Genomic DNA, 20283 nt, shown 5'->3' with positions numbered 1-20283 from the left:
ATCAGACCACTGGGCTCCAGTCCGAACTACGTGTTCCTCGCTTTTCCATCCCACTGAATAGGCTTTGATTCTCTGGATCCTTACACCGTAGCCCCTCAATCCAGCTCCACCTTCAACATGACTCCATGGTAGATGATCAGTCCACCCCTGCGCCTCATCGACTTCAAGCTCCGTGTATACACCACCTTGAATCAATCCCGCGCCATAGTCTTGTCGAAGCCGCACAAGCCTCGGGCATGTGCACCACGTGTTTCCACGCCCAGAAGTCGGTCATCATCAGCATCACGCCCCTATATCGTCGTCGCCGATTCCACCACCGTCTTCTGTACCAACCGACTTGCGTCGATCCGTCAGACTATATAGTCCGACCCAGCCGAACATATCCGACTGCAATCATGATTCACCCTACATCGTGTCAACCAGCACATACCATGCATTACTCGACGCCCTGTTAAACATGATCCTCATGACGCGCTTGTTTGGGCGCGCCTCCATAGCCTATCCACGTGTTCCAAGCCTTGTCAGCAAATCGACCCCAAAAAACTTTCATGCAACCTGCACAATTTTCCTTGTCCCTATTTGTTGTTGTAGCTTCTCAATGCAGTTTAGCAGAAAACTGCCCATGTACGCACTCGTGGTTTTGGCAATTCCCTTTTTATTTTAATCAAACAAATCTCACAAGCAGCTCTAATTCCTGGCTTCACGCACGGTCAACCAGCTGCCAACCTTGACTAGCTCCCTTGCCCACGGACGTCCCTTGCCCACACGGCCTGATCTCCAGCATCTTGGCCTAACGCTCTGAGGCCGCTGCTGCTTCTCATGGGTCAGCCCCACCAACGCAACGCCCGCACGCCACCTGCGCCACTGCCTTGCCTTGCTGGATTCCCACCGCTCGAGCCACGGCCTGCACTGTTGCCGAGCCTCGGACCGCGTAGTGTACGCGCCTGACGCAGCTTCCTGGACCGCGACGCGAGTCATGCATGCTGCAGCGCTTCCGCACGTTACCGACCGAGACTCCCGCTGCCTGCTGTACACCTGTGCGCCGCCGAGAACTTCTGCTGCTATGTTGTCTTGCCGTGACCGCTTCCAGTACTCGCCGATTCCTCCGGATCAATTTCCATGTTTCTATCCGAACACCATTGATCCACGTCGAGCTTTCCTCTAAATCAACATTATAGCCTCAAATCGAACCTCGCTCATGATACCACTTGTTAAAATAAATCCGAGGCATACCGCCGATCATCCGAGGACCAAGCAATCACACGGGCACGACACCGAGATTTGTTAACGAGGTTCACCGATATGGCTACATCCCGGGGCCTGACTACGGGCGCTCCTCCCCGTGACACCGTCATAATACCGCACACCGGTCACCCGGGCGCCGGCACACGTCGCCGGCTCCCCCTTGAGTGCCTGTGCTATTATGTTGGCATAGGTTACATCGTGTGTCTACCCCCTCTATATATAAGAGGACTAGGATACAAGTGTCCTACTTGGACACAACTCAACATCCTATGTAAACACAATACAACTACAAGTCCAACTGTAACCTATCTTGTACATAATATTCGACACAACTCTAACAAGGAACACGAACAGACGAGAGGACAGAGAGATCAGATGCGAATTGGAAAAGGGAAAGACGATGAGGCGTGCGGCTGCGTAGGTAACAAATCACGGTGATTGTGTTAAAAAATTACTGTGGTTAATTACGGCAAGGAGTGAAGGACCTGTCGTCGACTGTTCATTTTTGGGCCCTTTACTTAGTCGCTCACGTGACAACCTTTCATTGATGGAGTCAGTCACAAATTTTTAATGGGTTCACGTTCAGTAAATATGCATCTACATGCACGTACGGAGCAAAATCCGTTGGATTCAGAACCAACGCTTGTACGTTGGCTCCGCCGCTGTGTGGCATTTTCAATGGAAGACAGCTTGATTGAAAATAAAATAGTATTCTTTTCCTAGCGCATGGGCTAAGAGTCCCTACTTCCAACACTAAGAGCCACTAGATCGGGATCGCGCCTTGGCGCGGGGTGCCCGTCCAAATGTTTATATACACACAATAAGAAGCCTCTGAACAATGCATGAACATAGAAAGCATGTTTCGCCGTTAGGTTTAGCACTAAATATCTCAGGCATAAAAGATTCGACAGCACATAGTAGCTTACAGACAATTTATAACAACCAAACTGATAAATCCTTGGATGGTAGAAATGACGACAGAAGCTGAAGTCATCTCGACAGGCCTAACGTAGACCAGATAGAAATTGTGGCTTACCGCACCCCTACGCGTGCGATCACTCCCAACCCGGTAATAAAGCATCAGCTCAAAGATGTAAGAACACCAGCAAGCAACAATCCAATGTACATTCTTTATCAGAGTTAAAAGTAGCTCACAACAAATACATAAAATACAAAATCAACTTCTTACTGGGAACAAAACATGGAAAGCACATGCATTTATTAGTTTGGTCAGACCAGAATTGCTCATCACAACAAAGTTAAAGTAAACTGCAAATTTGCAGTAGAGCAAACCCTGACATTTCACTATTTTGCTCACAATATTGGGATCACAAATTTAGTGAATTTAGTAACTGGATATTTATCACCCCACTTTTCAGCATATAGTTTCCTGTTTAATTTACTCCAGAGAGCCCAACACGTGATGGGGAAAAGTAGGGATAGGGAGGAAGGTAGAAGGGCAGCATAAACATCTCATCTTTCACGGCTGGTTATGGGCCGAGATCAAAAGGCGGTTGTTTCTCAATTTGACTGAAAATGGTCTGCCACAACCAAAAACACACAAATTGGCCTGCTACAGAGACATTAGTTAGTAAGCAAATGTCAATACTATTATTAGTCTGCAAGTACATCAGTCTACAAATTCACTTGATAAATAATGCTTATACCGTCAGCTAATCACAAATGCAAGAAATTCAAATAAACAGTGATACGAGCTTGATGAAAAACAGATTTATAACAACCAAACTGATAAATTATGGCAGACAGATAATAAAACGGTGTTACTGGCTTATATAAAATCATGCCAAGACATGTAACACTTCTCATGTAAACCACCACATGAGTCGCTGGTATTAATCTCATGCCAACACATGCCCGAAAGAGAAATATGAAATGGCTAAACTCTCTTCAAAGATGTCTCATTAAGGTTTATATAACTGCAATCGCTTTGACAGAAATCAATATAAATCAACAGCTAGCAGCTAGCCATACATAGTATTGTGCAGGAAGACATTTCTTCTAAAAGAACACTGCAAATATGTGATTGCTTGGGGAATAACTGAAGGAGCACTGGGATTACATCCTAGCCAAATTGAATACAACTCTATATTGAAAAAAAAGCATGTATATGTGAGGTGATTAAACTTTAATTGGATAGAGGTGATCCTATTTGTGCCTTTCTGAAGAAATAGAAACTAAGCCATCAACACAATCACTGGATCAAATAATAAATGACCTAAACCAAGATTGATATGTAGAAAGACGCAACCGAGTCGCATAATTGACTTGTTTCTATTATTAATTATTTTTTATTGCAATTCTAAATATGTGGTTGTAACTACATAGTTATAACCTAACTTACATGACAAAATAGAACATGGATCTATGATTCTCCAAGGAGTAATTAATTTCCCTGAAAAACAATAATTCATAGTCCAACAGTAGCTGAAGTTGCTGAACTGATGGCCATTCTTTCCTGGCGATATATGGATCAATCAATAAAGAGAGGGGTGTCAGGGACTCACCGATTGAGGATGTAACCGGGTAAAAGGGGCGACCTCGCCTCAGCAGGGCTCAGTCGCAACCAGAATAACATTTTGTTAGTTCTTTTAGTAATACTAATATTTGGTTAATGGGGCACCAAAGGAATCTCCAATATGATTTAGTGATTAAAGAATAATATTAAAGATGAATCTCCGGTTGGTTCACAAAGTATGCAATTTTTCTCTCAACTGAAATGAGAACCACATTTTGTCAGCGATATTTGGTTAATGGAGCACCAACAAATCTCGTAGAGTATTTCATTTGGAGGTTAAAGGGAATAAGAATAAAGGATGTAAAATAACCAGTGACACATTAGCTCTAACTACACACTTGGCAAAAAAATACATTAGGTGATTAATGATTATCTGTAGCTAAATCTTATCTTAAGTACAACCAAGATGAACAGAAACATCTCACCTCACTTTGGGTGGAAAAAACACTCTTCTTTGATTGATCGTTCAGTTACACAGTCATCCGCTTAACACATCGCAAGTCGATCTGCAACCACATAAGCAAGCATTTGCATTAGAACAAAAGGAGGGATGAAATGTTTGATCGTTCATATGGTACTACTGATCCTAGAGCAATGCTAAATAGGAGATTAGTAACACACATCACTCTCCCGGCAAGAAGCGGCTCTCCCGGCAGTAACACGCATCACTCTCTCGGCAGAAGGTGACTCTTCTTCAGATTGTTGACCATATTCATCATTCACAATAACGAAGTACAACTCCAAATCTGAGAGGTCGCCGATAATGCTGAGCATGGAAAGGTTTCTGTAGTTACCATTAATGCAATCAACGAGTACCAACTATTGCTTGATGCATATAAAAACAATCAGAAAGTTGTCTACCTAGATTTCTTCCTACCCAACTTTCCTTTATCAGCAAGGAGGAACTGTTATTTTTTTGTATATAAACAATAAGCAGGTGACCTAATGGACTATGCAACCCATAGATTAATTATGCAAGCAGTAACCATTCCTATAATTAGCAAGCATCAATCATTGCTTGGTGAATCTATAAACAATGAGGAGGCGGTCTAATTCTGGAACACATAGATTAATTATCTGTGTAGGCAGACTTCCTCTGTTAGGAAGCAGCAACTACTACCCGCTGCACATATTTCTGCCAAATCACTAACCAGAACACGTATTGCGGTGCACTGAAAATTGGGCACACCCTACAGACATGGATATGAACCAAAATGCATATATCTCTCCCAAAGCACTAAGCAGGAAGTAAACCACCAGGGAAACCATAAGTACATATGGCCAGCCATATCTCATGAAGGTATCCTATGCTACAAAGACACAATACCCAAAAGGAGATTTGGATTGCAGTGCAGCCTCACAATTGAAGCCGAAAACATCAAAGATTAAGCATGTCAAGAGTGCACATTTTTATCGGATAGAATCTCACTTGAAGGCGTGACAACATGTTTCCTTTGCACAGCATAGGTCAATCCACAACCAAAATGAACCAAATGTTCACAATACCCTTTCCTATATGCATCAAGCAGAATTCAAAATCTCATGGAGGCTCTATACCATTTGCCTTTGGCCACCACCTGCACAATACACAACCAAATTTAGCTAAAGTTCATAATAAACATGCATGCAATGATAACAGCCTATATTAATTTTATAGCTCACTTGCAGGAAACCAGAAGCTATGTTCTAGCAATGAACCAGAAAAGGAGGAGAAATTTAGAAAAATCTAGTATGTAACCTAGTTTAACAATGCTTATATCCCCAATCCAAACTCTACATATTTCAGCTCACTAAAGCTTACCAAAAATAAAAAACAGTACCCTGATTTTGGAACTTGAATCTGCAAACATGGTGTCTAACTAAAAATCAGAGTCATGGTCAAGATAAAGGAGCACCTCGGGAACGAGAGCGGTGACTAAAAGCATCAGACCACCAAAACATCCTAAAACATCAAGTCGCCATCCTTGTCTCCATTCCGCTCACCGCCACGAGACTCATCTCCTCATTCCCACCCTGCATCCAAGAGCCAAATCGTCAGAAACCCACCAGAAGAACATGTAATCGCGATAATAAGGGTAAATAGTGATCCTATCTCCTGTCCCCCTTCACCCTCCCACACATGCATGATTTATTATTCGTGGAAGAAGACTATATCAAATGTTCTAAGTAGGATCAATGAGTTCATCACATCATTATACCAAGATCACACACACACACTGGCAAATCATCTCAAAGGCTGATGCCAACAAAAGAGGGTACACAGTGCAGAAGACCGAGGCTAGCAAAAGAGGGTCCTTGCACAATAAATAGCAATAGAACCAACCAACGATCCTGGAAATAAGAGTACGTACTAAATTTGCGGGCAATTAAATAATCTCATTTGTAATGATTGTCCATAGATTTGTCTTAATTGATCATAATCCACTGCACTCCTGACACTAAACAAATTCATAACCGCTCGTTTCCAAAATATGATGTTGTGAATATAATTAACCTTCATAAGAAAAGGAATAATTTCTAGCCTAGAAATAGCTCACAACCAACAGTATCCATCACCACTATAATGATGTCATAGCAGCTATGAATCCACCCAATTAATCCTTGAGGCAAAGAACGAAATCAGAGACTAACCCAGACCAACAATTAATCTTCATTATACTAACCAGCCATGCAATCAATCCTTAAGCTAAAGAACTAAATCAGACACCAACCCAGACCAACAATCAACCCTCAAGCCAAACACTCGAACCAACAAATTTGGGACACATTTTAGCCTTACATAATTCAGCGTGCAGTGAATCCTAAAGCCAAAGAACCAAATCAGAGACTAACCAGTTCAAAAGTCAATCCTTAAGCCAAGCACCCAGACCAATTAATATGTGACACACTTCAGACTGATATAATCTAGGAAGCAATCCTCAACGTAAGCACCTAATCCAACAAGTAATCATCAAGGTGAGCACCTAAACCAGGGACTAACCTAACTAACAAGCCATGCCATCCATGCGGTTAACCCTCTCACTAGCTAAATGGCCAAATCATCCAGCAAGCAATCCTCAAGATGAGCACCTAAACCCAGGACTAACCGAACTAAATCCACGCCATCTATGCAATTAATCGTCAAGCCAAAGAACCAAATCAGAGACTAATCAGCCCAACTTAAGCTAAACACCGAAACCAACAAATCTGGGACACACTTTAGACTGACACAATCCAGCAACTAATCCTCAAGCCAGGCACCTAAACCAGCAAATAACCCAAGGTAACAGTGAGGCCAGCCAAATATTGTAGTCCTGCATAATCAAACAACAGCAGCACATGCCAAACCCATAGCCAACGGACAAAAGAAGGAAGAAACAAAAAACTATAAATCTGGGCTTGCCATTGAGTTGTTTGCAAAGCAACAAAAGACCCCAGGGATCGAAGCAGATCCGAGCACCAAATGCATCCAAAGGAATTATGAGGAAATAAAGGAAATGCTCACGACCAGAAAGCTTTCTTCCTCCCTCACAGCAGTAGCAGACGTCAGGACGACCTTGATCCGCAACAAATGCAAACAACGACAGGAAGGAACCTGCAGCAAAATCGAACGTGAGTCCCGTGACCATATCAAAAGCAACCTAGCAAATCAACTGCGAGAATCCCACAAGCATCTCAACCAGCGCCGACACGCGAGGAAGCCATCGCAGAAGACCTAGGAGGAGCAGTAGATCGAGGACGGTTGACACCTTGAGGAGGAGAACTCCTGCAGTTCGGGAGAAGCAACGGTCAGAGAGAGAGAGAAAGAGAGAGAATCGGGGGAGTGGAGAGGGCGCTCACCGCTGCCTCCGCAAGATGGATCGGAGGCGGCTCACCTTGGGTCGTCTTCTTCCTGGAGGAGCATGAACACAAGGACAACGGTCCGGTGCTCCCGCTGTGTGGTCGAACAGGAGGTGTCGACGGCCGGTGACGGATGGCGGCTCGACCTGCCCTGGTCGTTCTCCTCCTTCCCGCCGTGCTCCTGCTCCTGCTGCGGCCCTCGCCGTCGATGGTGGCAGCGCCGGCTTGGAAGAAGGGGGTCGGGGTCAGCGTGAAGTGGCTCAAATCGGACCAGACCAGCGAGAGGTTGCCGCGGAGCACCGTGCCACGGTGGAGAAGGAGGAGGGGTGGGCCGCCCGCCGAGGGTAGGCGGCGGCGATGGTGTGGCGGCGGCGGACGGGGAGGATGGGAGAGAGATGTGCGGGAGAGGGAAGTGGAGGAGAGATCGACCGATTGGGGATGAGGCAACGAATAGGAGAAGGGCACATGTTGACCTAAGATGTGAAAAGACGAAAATACCCTCTGCAGGGCACGGGAATAATGGCGGTGGCACGAGATCTTTACAGCGGGGGGTGAAATTGTTCATTGTAGCAGTGTCACGGGCTCGATCCGATGGCCGATGTCAACCAGTGGCTTGATCCAACGGTGCAAAACGCATCAAAAAATCGATCGAACGGCCAGAATGATCTAAACTCTGAGAACGCTCGGGAGCTCCCAACTAACATAGTTCTGGATGTATGAGCGCTGTAGTCAGAAAAATAGAAGAGGAAACTGAGTTAGCGTCCGACGACTCTTATGGCATACTCCCTCCGTCCGCGAATAAGTGTACTTCTAGCCTTTGTCCTAAGTCAACGTTTTTAAAATTTTGACCAACTATATACAAAAGAGTAGTACTACCTCCGTTTCAGTTTACAAGTCCTGCGCGTATACCTAGGTTGCCAATTTTATCACCCTAATATAAACTATATAACATAAAAATTATATCTTTTGAAAGTAGAAACTCCGAAGATTATGTTGGTATATTTTTTGTAATATATGACTTGTATTAGATTGGTCAAATTGACGACCTAGGGGTACGCGTACGCCCTGTAAACTGAGAGAGAGAGGTAGTACTACATATATGACATAAAATTGATATATTATGAAAGTACAATTCAAAACGGATCTAGTGATACTAATTTAGTGTCATAAATGTTGCTACTTTTTCCTATAAAGTTGGTCAGAGTTTTAAAACTTTGACTTAAGACAAAAGTTAGAAGTACACTTATTCATAGATGGGGGAGTAGATAGCAGCTGGATTCCCGGATTTGGATGGGTTCCTAGCAAAACAACCAGGATCCTGACCCTAGTGCCTGCCTTAGCGCCCAGTGATATCCCCAGTTCATCAGGGTTCAAGTCCGTGCTCATATTATTACTGGATTTATTTTAAGATTTCTGGCGATGTGCGTTCAGTGGTAGGAGACGTCCCGTCGACGAGGAGGTGTCTACGGTGACTTTATAAATCTCAAGATGATATGCCGACTCAGTCTCTCAGATACTCATAGGGATGTACGTGTGTGCGTTCATAGAGGAGAGTGCATGCGTATATATGAGCGTTTGCGTCTGTACTATGTTAAAATAATTCAATAAAAACAGATCACATCGTGGAAGCAACGTTGAGAAAAATGGACATAGGAAATCCGTCGAGGTCTTAGGGTGTATTTTTCCGTAAGCACTTCAGTTCCAGACAGCGGCGAAGCTACGTGTGTAGCTGTGGGGTCAACTAACCCCACAGTTTTTTTGAAAATAAGCCTAAAAACACTGTTTACTTACTGTTCATATCAAAGAAAAAAAATCCAAAAATACCATTGACCCCACTGATACTTTAGGCTGGCCTCGCCGCTGGTTCCAGACGCAAACTGAGAAGTTTCATCGAAATCTTAGCAATACCGAACCTTTACTTTTATCCGTCGATGTCTTAGGGAGTACATCACTCTTCATGCATGGCGACCCTCATCCAAAACAATAGGAGAAAAAAACTTCCGGCAGAAAAAACGAAATGGAAAAGGAAAAAAGATGTTTTTATGCCAAAATTATTTCTCTTTGATAAGTAGTAAACAAAGACAATAAAAGGAGAAGCTTGAAACACGAAAGCACGTACCAGCAAAAATAAGAAGTGTTGTACCTTGACCAGAACACATATTAGGCAAGGAGAAAATGTCGTGCAAGCGTGCTCGTCCGTACCTTACTGAATAGTTCCCTGGAAGAAATGCTACAGTTACAGGCAACTTTCTACGGATTTAAACTTACGGACTGAAGTAGCATCATTAGATTGAGAGAAGGTGGGCCCCACCCCCGAAAATCATGGGCGAGAGATGAATCAGGGGCGTGTTTGGTTGCCCGCATGCAGCTCAACCAGGCCCGCGCGGGATGTGTGCGGCCTGTTTGATTGCCTGGGTTGCATGCGGTTTGAGGCCCGCATGGACCTTAAAGCAGCCCGCAACCTGGTCCGGCGGAAACTGCCAAATCGGCAGTTTCTCGCGAGCCTGGCCGCACGCGGCCACGCGTGCGAGGCAGTTGCACGCCTCGGGCAGCGCGGGAGATGGAGGCGACGTCTCATTACTCCCCCCCCCACTCTCCTGTCACCGCCCAGACGCATTGTTCCCACCGCTCCCTCTCTCCCTCAACACCCCTCCCTCTCCTCTCCTCCGATGGCTCCGCCACGCCCACCGCCGCACCGCCCTCTAACCCCCGTCGACCAGCGCATCGCCGGCATCCAGGAGCGCTGGCTGGCCGGGCTCCAGAACTCGGGCCGCGACCTGGCGTCGACGCTGCGCGCGCCGGCCACCACGAGCGCCGGACAATGCGGTGCCGGTCGCTCCTGCTCCGCCGCCGATTCCCGACCTCGTGGTCCTAGGCTCGGCGCCGGCGCCACCGACGGAGCCACCCCTTTTTGGGACCCCATTGGCCACGGGGATTTTCTTGACCCCCGTCCAAGGGTTTTCTCCGGTCGGCGGCCCGTCCTTCTCGACCTCCGGCGTGGCGTTGAGCACGGGGCCGAGGCCGCATGTCGTCGCCGGGGCCGGCTCCTCGTCTACTCCGCCCCCTCTCTCCTTCCCGCCGGGGTTTTCACCCCGGCCTCGGTTCGCCGCGGCTGCGCGTGCTCCGGTGAGTCAAACCCGTCAATCTTTGCTCCTAGATGTAGATTAAATGTTTATTTCTTAGGCATGTGGTAGTAGTTAGTCGATTCGATAGGATTAGATAGGATTATAGCAGATCCGATTGGATGCGATCCCAATCGAATCCAATCGGACTGATCTGTTCTTGTTTTGTACAATGTCTGCTAGGATAATTTTTCTTGTGCTACTGCTTGTGTGTCATATGATTTGTGTTCATGCTAGTAGGTGTGTTCATGCTAGAATCATGTTGAGTGATGAATATTAGAATCATGTTGACTGATGGCATGTTCATGTTCTTCATGTTGAGTGATGAATGCTAGAATCATGTTGACTGATGGCATGTTCATGTTCTAGATAGGATCATGTTCATGTTTCATGTTGCTAACATACATGTTCTAGCTAGGGTTTGTGTTGAACGTTATACGTGCATGTAGTAGGAGCATTTTAGGATGGTGCCAAATCTGCATGGCTGCACATGGGTGCTATTGGCACTTGGTGTTGCTATTTTTAGATGTTACCATGTTTAGGATAGTGCAGTGTTGAGTGCCAGTTGCATCAAAGAAGATGTCATTGATCAGTGGACTTGTCCAACAACAAGTCAACTGACCAGTGCCACTGATCAGTGCCATTTGCCCAACAACAAGTGTCATTGATAAGTGGCATTTGCCCTTAGGCAATTGCCACTTATCAATGGCACTTACTGTTGGGCAAAATGCCACTTATTAATGGCACTTGCTGTTGGCGGCACTGATCAGTGGACTTTCCCAACAGCAAGTGCCATTGATAACTGACATTTCCTCAGAGAGTTTGTGGACTAATCGGTGTCATTTGCTCTTGGGCAAATGTCCCTGATCAGTGCCATTTTGCAAAGAGTTTATGCACTAATACTTGTCATCTTATCTGACAAGGTATTGAAGAGTGACTGGGATGTGCCGGGAGGAGGAGCTCAGGTGGTGGACGGAGCTGAGCGCGCCGAGGATTTCATCCCCACGAACAGGTGGCTCAGGAAGGTGGACCTGCCTGGCAGGATCGCCTTCATGAGCGTACCTCGTTCAAGGGGACGATCTCCAAGGCAGGGCCACGAGGAGGGGGCCAGGGAGCCGATGCGCTTCTACCAGCAGATCAAGGACAACGAGGACCTCGCCATGCTCGTCGTGCCTCCCAAGTTCGTGGAGGTGATGAACACCTGGCTGGTCATCAAGCGGCTCCCGCGCGTCGTCAGGCTGTCGGCGAACAAGCGGTGCGTGTTCTGGGTGCAGGTGCAGAACTTCGAGGGGCACATGGTGCTTGGCCGGGGCTAGGACTACTTCTGCCGCCGCCACCGGATCGTCCCCGGCGACCTCGTCGTTGTGCGCATCTCAGGACTCGGACTGAAGGTTCAGATCTACAACCACGACACCTCGGTGATGTGCAGGTTTCGTTGTAGCAGGCACAATTGCGTTGGTAACATCGATCAGGCTATGTAGTTAACTTAAGTAAGGTATTAGTGGAGAACTTTTATGGTGTGTGGCGAGACTTGTGCTGGTAACTTGTTCATATTTTGGCCAGGAGCAGCACCCTGGCATGGAGCAGGAAAGGAGGATGCCCCTGCCTTTAATCTAGACTTATGCTATGTAGTTAAGTAGTTTGCTGTCTTTTCCTTACTTGCTGTGTTAAGTTTGCTGTCATTACATTGCTTGCTTTGTTTGATCTTGTTGTTCTGCTGTTGCTGTTGTGCTGATCATGTGTGGTGGTAAGGCCACCACATTTGAATGGGGTGAGCAGAACACAAACGCTGTTTGCAACCAAACAGCTGAAGTTTGCATCTACTCACACCCTAAGCACAAAAACGGCAACCAAACAGCAGGAGGGTAAATCCCTCTCCATGTGATGCATGCAACCAAACAGGTTGCATCTGCTACATATGAGGCTGTATTTCAGTAACCAGGCTGGGTTGAGATGGACATGTAATGCAGGTACTGTTCCAAACTGCAACCAAACATGCCCCAGGCGCTGGCACATCTGTCCGTATGAAAGTTTCCGTAAGCGTCGTCCATAAGTGAAGCAATTTCTCTAGCATTTCTCGTTCCTTGTTAGTTTTTTTAGAAGGATGACCTCCGGCGTCTGCATCAGGATGTTGTATGCAGACATTTTATTAATTATTCATCAAGACCTTACAAAATAATACATTAATAAGTCTAAAGTCACCATGTGTCGCTACTCATATCCTGTTGATTATTTTTTGAGGGAATCATATCCCGTTGATGAAGGGGTGCAGATTGTGGGGGCTGCATACCGAGACCTCGCACCAAAACCCAACATATAAAGCCGAAGGGCCCAACCAAGCCTAATTACCGGGTCTGGGTCACACACTAGTCCGGCTCACTCTCAGCATACACCGCATGTGCATGTTCCAGGATCTGACGCCGCCATCTTCCGTTGTCTCGTCTTCAAGAGGGATCAATGCATCAACCTTGCCAGGACTCTCTGCCGTCAACGCCATCATGACGCCGGACAGCGCCATCCTCATACGCAAGACCATCAGCATGGATTCGACGCTAAGAGCCCGAGACTCCAATGCGGCATGCTGCCGAGATCCGTCGTCGATGCAGAAGATGTAACACCGCTCCACCTGAGAGCCCCTAGTCAACACCTGCTCCAAACGATTCCCCCGTGAGGGAGAACGGCACAATGTGCTATAATCGTCAGATCTGGGAGACCCAGATCTAAGGTTTCCCCCGGAGCAACCCGATCGAGATGACGCGGCCTGCAACGACAATGCCTCAAGATGGAAACAACTTCAAAGACTCCGCCATCGTCAGTCAAGACCGAAGTCGACGCGATTTTCACCGGCAATCGCGCCATCCCGACCCTGTAGCTGACTGGAACAGCGCGGTGCCTTGCCGTTGAGACGTACGCAACCGTTGGAACCCCGAGGACCGCCACCGCATCCCCGGTCCACCATCGCTGTCGGCCACCACTGCCCAAAAGGCAGAGCTAGACGCCGACTGTCGTCATCCACAACCCGCGCCAGCCGCCAGTCGTCGTCGTCCACAGCCTGGTGCTGATCTGGGCCAGATCACCGCCGCCACCAAAACCCGGCACACCCCACTACCAGAGGCTAGCCACATCACCCCCCCCTCCAGACGAAGCCGCGACCCTTCGCATCGCGACACCCTGGCCATTCGATCCCGGCCTGTACAGGATCCACTCGCGAGGGGGCGGAGAGCCCTGCTGGCGCCGCCGCCGGCCGGGCTTCGCATGGTCGTGCCCTCTTGCGGCGGCAGGGGAGGGGAGGAGCGGGAGGAGTGGCGCCCAGCGGCGGCTAGGATTCATCCCGTCGCCTGCAGGGGCTACTCGGGAGGGCGAGATTAAATAGCATAAAACTAGTACTTTACAGGCTAGGGTTCTAAAAAACTACCGGATTTTATTTTTTCTCAGATAATACCAAATGGGTAGTCAGCTATTTCAAAAAACCCAAATCGTCTTTATCAGTTGATCACGATTATGACAGGTTGGGCCCACATGTAAGATAACCGTTTGTTTGGGCCCAACTTGTCATAATCGTGATCAACTGATAAAGACTCGACGATTTGGGTTTTTTGAGTCGACCACCCTTTTGGTAGTTATCTGAGAAAAAATAAAATCCGGCAGTTTTCTGGAACCCTAGCCTGTAAAGTAGTAGTTTTATGGACGTGGAGTTTCTACACCCAGAAGCAAATGCCCCTGGTGTGAACAGTGACATCAAATAAATTCAAAAATAATTCAAAATATTCTGAAATTTTTTTGTGGCGTACTTTCACAAATGTTTATTGTGCATGGAAAATTTTATCGCAAAATCACATTGGTGGAAGGCATGGTGAAAAAAACAAAATCGATGCTCTGAAAATGTTACTTGCAAAAGCATTTTGGAGCTCTGATTTTGTTTTTTACACGCCTTCCACCAATGTGATTTCGCGATGAAATTTTGCACGTACAACAAACATTTATAAAAATATGTCACAAAATAATTTCAGAATTTTTTGAATATTTTTTTGATTTTACTGTTCATACCAGGAGCATTTGCTTTTGGGCGTAGAAAGGTATTTTTGTAGTTTTATGCTATTTACTCGGAGGGCGACTCGGACTTTTTCAATCATACGTACAGTACTCAACAGTTCCGATTTTTTTTCCGTTCCCAATGTTGATTTGTATGACATGACGCAAATCTGAGAAGAAGTTCTGTGGAAATCTTGGCACTACCAAACCTTCATATCAGTCTATAAATTGAGAACATAGCTAGATAGCTAGGACATCATATACATACCATGTCGGCACTCATGCAACAAAAGGAGCTCGCCATGAGCACCGATGAGTTGCTCCAAGCTCAGGTGGAGCTCTACCACCACTCTTTCGCCTTCGTCAAATCACTGGCGCTCAAGGCCGCCACAGACCTATGCATCCCGGATGCCATCCAGCACCTCGGAGGCGCCGCCACCTTGTCAGACCTCGCCGCCGAAACCGGGATCCACCCCACGAAGCTCTCCAACCTCCGACGCCTCATGCGCGTGCTCACCACCTCCGGAGTCTTCTCCGTCACCGGTGATCATGCCGGCGCTGTGTACAAGCTCACCCGTGTCTCCCGCCTCCTCGTCGTCGACAGAGCTGGCGGGCGCACCCACCTGTCCCCCGTGGTGTCCGCGTTTGTGAGCCCGTACCCCGTGACCACGCTCTTCAGCATGCGCGAGTGGTTCACCGACGAGCGGGCGGCGGCCATGTCGCTGTTCGAGGTGGCGCACGGCTGCACACTGTGGGAGGCTGCGGCAATGGACGGCACCGCGTTCAACGCTGCCATGGCCGCCGACAGCCGCTTCACTATGGAGAACCTCCTCCGGGAGTGCGGCAGTGTGTTCGAAACCGTGAGGGGCTCACTGGTTGACGTCGGTGGCGGCCATGGCGCCGCTGCTGCGGCCATCGCGAGAGCGTTCCCACACGTCAAGTGCACCGTGCTGGACCTCCCCCACGTGGTCGCCACGGCTCCTACCGATGACAAATTGACCTTCGTTGGCGGTGATATGTTTGACAACGTCCCACCAGCTGACGCTGTTCTTCTTAAGGTACACAGATAAGCGCCGAAGCTACGTGTGTAGCTGTGGGGTCAACTGACCCCACAGTTTTTTTGAAAATAAGCCTAGAAACACTGTTTACTTACTGTTCATATTGAAGAAAAAAATCAAAAATACCATTGACCCCACGGATACTTTAGGCTGGCCTCGCCGCTGACAGATTAGCAGCAAATATGAACTTACGTACGTGGCTTCAGATCAATTGACTGCACCGATCTTTGCTTTTCAGTGGGTTTTGCATGACTGGCAACACGAAGATTGCGTCAAAATATTGCGACGGTGCAAAGAAGCCATCCCGGCGAGGAACGTGGGAGGAAAGGTGATAATCGTGGATACAGTGATTGGATCTGCAGGGTCACAGCAGGGCATCGCCTCCAAGGAGACTGAGGTTTTGTTCGACGTCTTCATGATGGCCGCAGACGGGGTCGAGCGAGAGGAGCACGAATGGAGCAAGATTTTCATTGAAGCCGGATTCACTGACTACAAGATTACACCGACGATGGGGCTTCGTTCAATCATTGAACTGTATCCATGATACTAAAGATCCATCCTACGAGTCAAGATTTTATTTGTGGAATATATTTTACCTTTCTTTTACAATGAATGGGATATATGCATGCATTCATGTATGCAAGTGCCGCACCTTCACAATCATATCATTTAAATAAAGCATTTCCTTCAAGACCGTGGTGGAAATCTACATGTCTATTCTTTCTGTCCATGAATACGTGGACATACAGAAATGTTAGGATAGATTAGGGCATGTTTGGTTCCAATAAGTCACCTGACTTATATAAGTCAGGTGACTTAAAACCGGTGACTTATAAATCACGCCTGTTTGGTTGTCATCTGACTTATAAGTCCCTAACTACACCTTCCCACCTTGTTTTTTTATGTAAAGGTGATGGAACCCACGTAAAAGGGGGTGACTTATAAGTTTTTAAGTTGGGGTGACTTATAAGTTGGGTCTGTTTGGCAAAATAAGTCACTTTTTTCACTTTTCGACTTATAAGTTGGTGACTTATTTGAAACCAAACAGGCCATTATGAAGTGGAGTAAAAAATGCATTGAGAAGGTGCAAGCCACCATCTCTCCACTCTTTAATTATCTCATCTCCAATGAGCTAAGTGCATGTAGAAAATGAAAAGACCATGTGCTGAATATTATGGGTCTTTGTTATCGTGTGATAAGAAAGAAGCATTTTATGCATTGGGAAGATAGAAGTATACTCTTTTGTAAAAAAAATTAAATGTCAAATGTACACTTATTCCTGAACGGAGGGAGGCAAAGTTTACCATGCGATGAGAAAGGCACAACCCATTAAGTAGTACAGAAAAACTGTGTGTCCCTATTATACTGATGTATACTGATGTTTGCCGGGTCACTACACAAAAATTTCATTGCCTGGTGTTTTTCCACGGATACTCGGCAAAAATCACTTTGCCTAGAGTAAATTGCATGAAACCATCATTTTGAAGGCTAGGTTTACAGAAAACACTACGTTACATATTTTTGACAGAAAACACCATGTCTAGCGTAATCTTTTGGCAAATAACACCGATCGGTATATTAGGATCGTTTGAGCGCGTTTATGACAGGTGGGGCACACTTGTCAGAAGTTGACTTGGCAAAAAAATGCCACATAGGCGTGTTGACTAGTCTACTCTTTCCTCTCCCTCTGAAAAAACAAATGCGCCGGCCATCCCTTCTTCCCCAGCGTGCCCCTCGCGTCCCAGCCCTCGCGCCGTGCCTCCCGGCGCTGCCCCCACCGCCACCGTCGTACCCCCAGCTGGATCCGGAGACATCCATCTCCATCGTCCCCGCCCTGCACCAGACTCGTCGGAAATGCATACTCGGTGTGCGTCGGCTGCGGCTCGATGCCGGCTGTCCAAATGCATCTCGGTGACATGAACAGAAGAAACTCCGCAGGAATCTCATCTTGGACGCCTTGCTAGTTAGTACCTAGGGATCTAGATGGGGTGCCGTGTGCCGCCAGAAATCGTGGAGGTCAGTGGGTGCTTAGCTAATCGCTGGACAATAGCAATCGAACAAGCTCGTACCTCCAACCGGCCTGAGATCACGGACGGGGCAGAAACGGCAGGGGCGCGAACCGACGTCGCGGTGAGGAGGGGGCGTGCTAGGCGGCGGCGTCAGGGGAGGGTCATCTGTCCCAGGACGAGAGGTCGGGAGCACATGCACCTCCTCGCCGCATGCGAACTCCGCCGGATGCGCTCGTCCGTGGGCAGCGACTGCAGCGCCTTCTTCTTGATCCCCTTGCACGACGTCGCGACTGCCCCGACGCGTCGATGAAGAAGGCGGAGGGATTGCACACGCGGGAGCACTGGGCCACCATGGCCAGCCCGACCATGCGGAGCATGAAGCAGAGCACCGCCGCCAGGATGAGCAGCGTGTCCGTGAGCATGCTCGTACCACCGCTGGTCGCCGCCAGCGCGGCCAGGCGGTCGACGGACTGTGTGGGACGGGGAGAAGCAGCTGGACGCAGCGGCGGCGCATGTCAACCTGGTCCTGCGGTGGCTCTGCGTCGTCCCCGGACGGATGCAGCGGAGGCGGCGTGCGGCAAACCTATTGCTGTGGGGCGACGGAGGACAACGGGGTGCGGATCTGCAGCACTTTGGAGCTCGTGGCTCAGCAGCCTCGCCGGACTCCGGCGAAGGCTGCCGTCGCTGTGAGCGCACACGACTTGTTTGACGTAATGCTCAAGAGAGGGGAGAGAGAGGAGGAAGAGTTAACACGCCTATGTGGCATTTTTTTGCTAAGTCAGCTCCTGACGAGTGAGCCCCACCTGTCATAAGCGCGCTCAAACGACCCTAATACGCCGATCAGTGTTATTTGCCAAAAGATTACGCTAAACATGGTGTTAAAAATGTAACATAGTGTTTTCTGCAAACCTAGTTTTTAAAGTGGTGGTTTTCTGCAATTTACTCCTTTGCCTAGTATCATTTGAAAAACACTCGATTAATGCGCAACATACGACAAAGAGCATACTTTGCAGAGAACCATGAAAAACATGCTCGAGAAACCATCTGCACTTGGTAAAATGAGGAAAAAGTACTCGGCAAACAACCAGTGCTCGGCAAAGAGTTTGCCATGTGCCCCTCGCGGCCGCATTTGATGAAGCCTTTATGACGGGGGCAATTTGCCGATTGCTGGCTGTTAGGAGCTCGGTAAACGCGTGCACTCTGTTTTTTGTGCCCTAAAGCTTTGTTGAGAACCCATGAAATGGCACGCGACGGCAAAAAAATTCTTTATTTTATTTTTGGTTTGTTTATTATTTTCATTGTATTTTTTGCAAGGAAAAGGGAGTTTTATTTCATATTGACATGGTTACAATCCAGAGGCAGTAATTGCTGTATATAAGGAGGTCATTGACCAAGCCACATAGCCGTGGCCTGTTCATCACGACTATATAATGCCAAACGATCTGCTACCTTATTTTGCTCGCTCGTAAACTTCTCAGGAACAAACTCCCAGATAAGCATGTGTGCTTTTATCTCTGCAACTAAGTGTATTTCTTTCCTTTGTTTCCTTTCTTGTGTTTTTCTATCTTTGTTCTTTTCTTTCTACTTTTTTTTCCTTACTTCTTTTCTTTCTTCTATTTTCCCTTTCTTCTTTATTTTCCTATTACCTCTTTCTTTCATATTACTCTATTTCTTATTTTCACTGTCTCTTCTTTTCTTTATTTGTTATGTGTATTAGTAAATATAGCAAAAGGACCCGAACACATGAAATCATGGCGAGAAAGTGCCAGGTTTGCACACGAAGTGTCGGGTCCCTTCCTCTATTGGTTTTGAATATTTTTCTACACTCAACACACACCATTACATGACACATGCAAGGTCCTGTCTTTTTCGGGGTCAGCCTACTATATTCAGGGCATTAAATGCATTTGTAGGGTTTTAATACCGAAAAATCAAGATCTAAATTGTGGCCAAATGAAACCATAGCCCGAAATGGGTGGGAAATTCCTATCTGTGGTCTGTACCATATGTGTAGGCCTTCTGCAACCTAACTATAGGAGGCCTAGACAACGGGGGGCCTAGGCTACGCTGCTGACATTCATGTTATAAGAGGGGAGCCCCTATTGCCCGATCAGCGCGATGCCAAGCGCTAAGACGTGCACCCCCTCACCCACCCCCACCCACGTGTGCACCTTTTTGGGGCGGCCCATCTGTGTGCAAGGCGCCCCTTTTCCATTTTTCTCTTTTATTTATTATTTTCCTTATTTTGCTTCTTTGAATCAAATTGGAGATTTTCAAAAAAATGTTCATGACTTTGAAAAAATGTTCATAAATTTTGAAAATTCCTCATATTTTGAAACTGTTCCTGAATTTAATAAAGTTTCATGGATTTAAAAAAATATTCATTAAATTTCAAAAAATGTTCACAAAATTTTATTTTCTTACTAAATTCGAGAAAATGTTCACTAATTTGGAAAACATAT

General features: G+C 47.0%; 1 protein-coding gene and 1 pseudogene across 1 annotated transcript; one reads left to right on the top strand and one right to left on the bottom strand.

Annotated features, from left to right (window-relative positions):
• The window catches only part of LOC123161076 (sugar transporter ERD6-like 4), a 37965-nt pseudogene extending 27442 nt beyond the window's left edge, over positions 1-10523 (bottom strand).
• A 4500-nt stretch (positions 10524-15023) lies between these two features.
• Positions 15024-16456, top strand: LOC123183178 (acetylserotonin O-methyltransferase 1-like). The gene is made up of 2 exons (XM_044595926.1): positions 15024-15812; positions 16051-16456. Exons 1-2 carry the CDS (start codon positions 15024-15026, stop codon positions 16354-16356), a joined length of 1095 nt encoding a protein of 364 aa, XP_044451861.1. The 3' UTR covers positions 16357-16456.
• Positions 16457-20283: the final 3827 nt, after the last annotated feature.

Source organism: Triticum aestivum, chromosome 1D (assembly GCF_018294505.1).
Source record: "Triticum aestivum cultivar Chinese Spring chromosome 1D, IWGSC CS RefSeq v2.1, whole genome shotgun sequence".
NCBI lineage: Eukaryota > Viridiplantae > Streptophyta > Magnoliopsida > Poales > Poaceae > Triticum > Triticum aestivum.
Note: the sequence above shows the minus strand (reverse complement) of the source record. Positions and strands in the feature narration are given on the sequence as shown.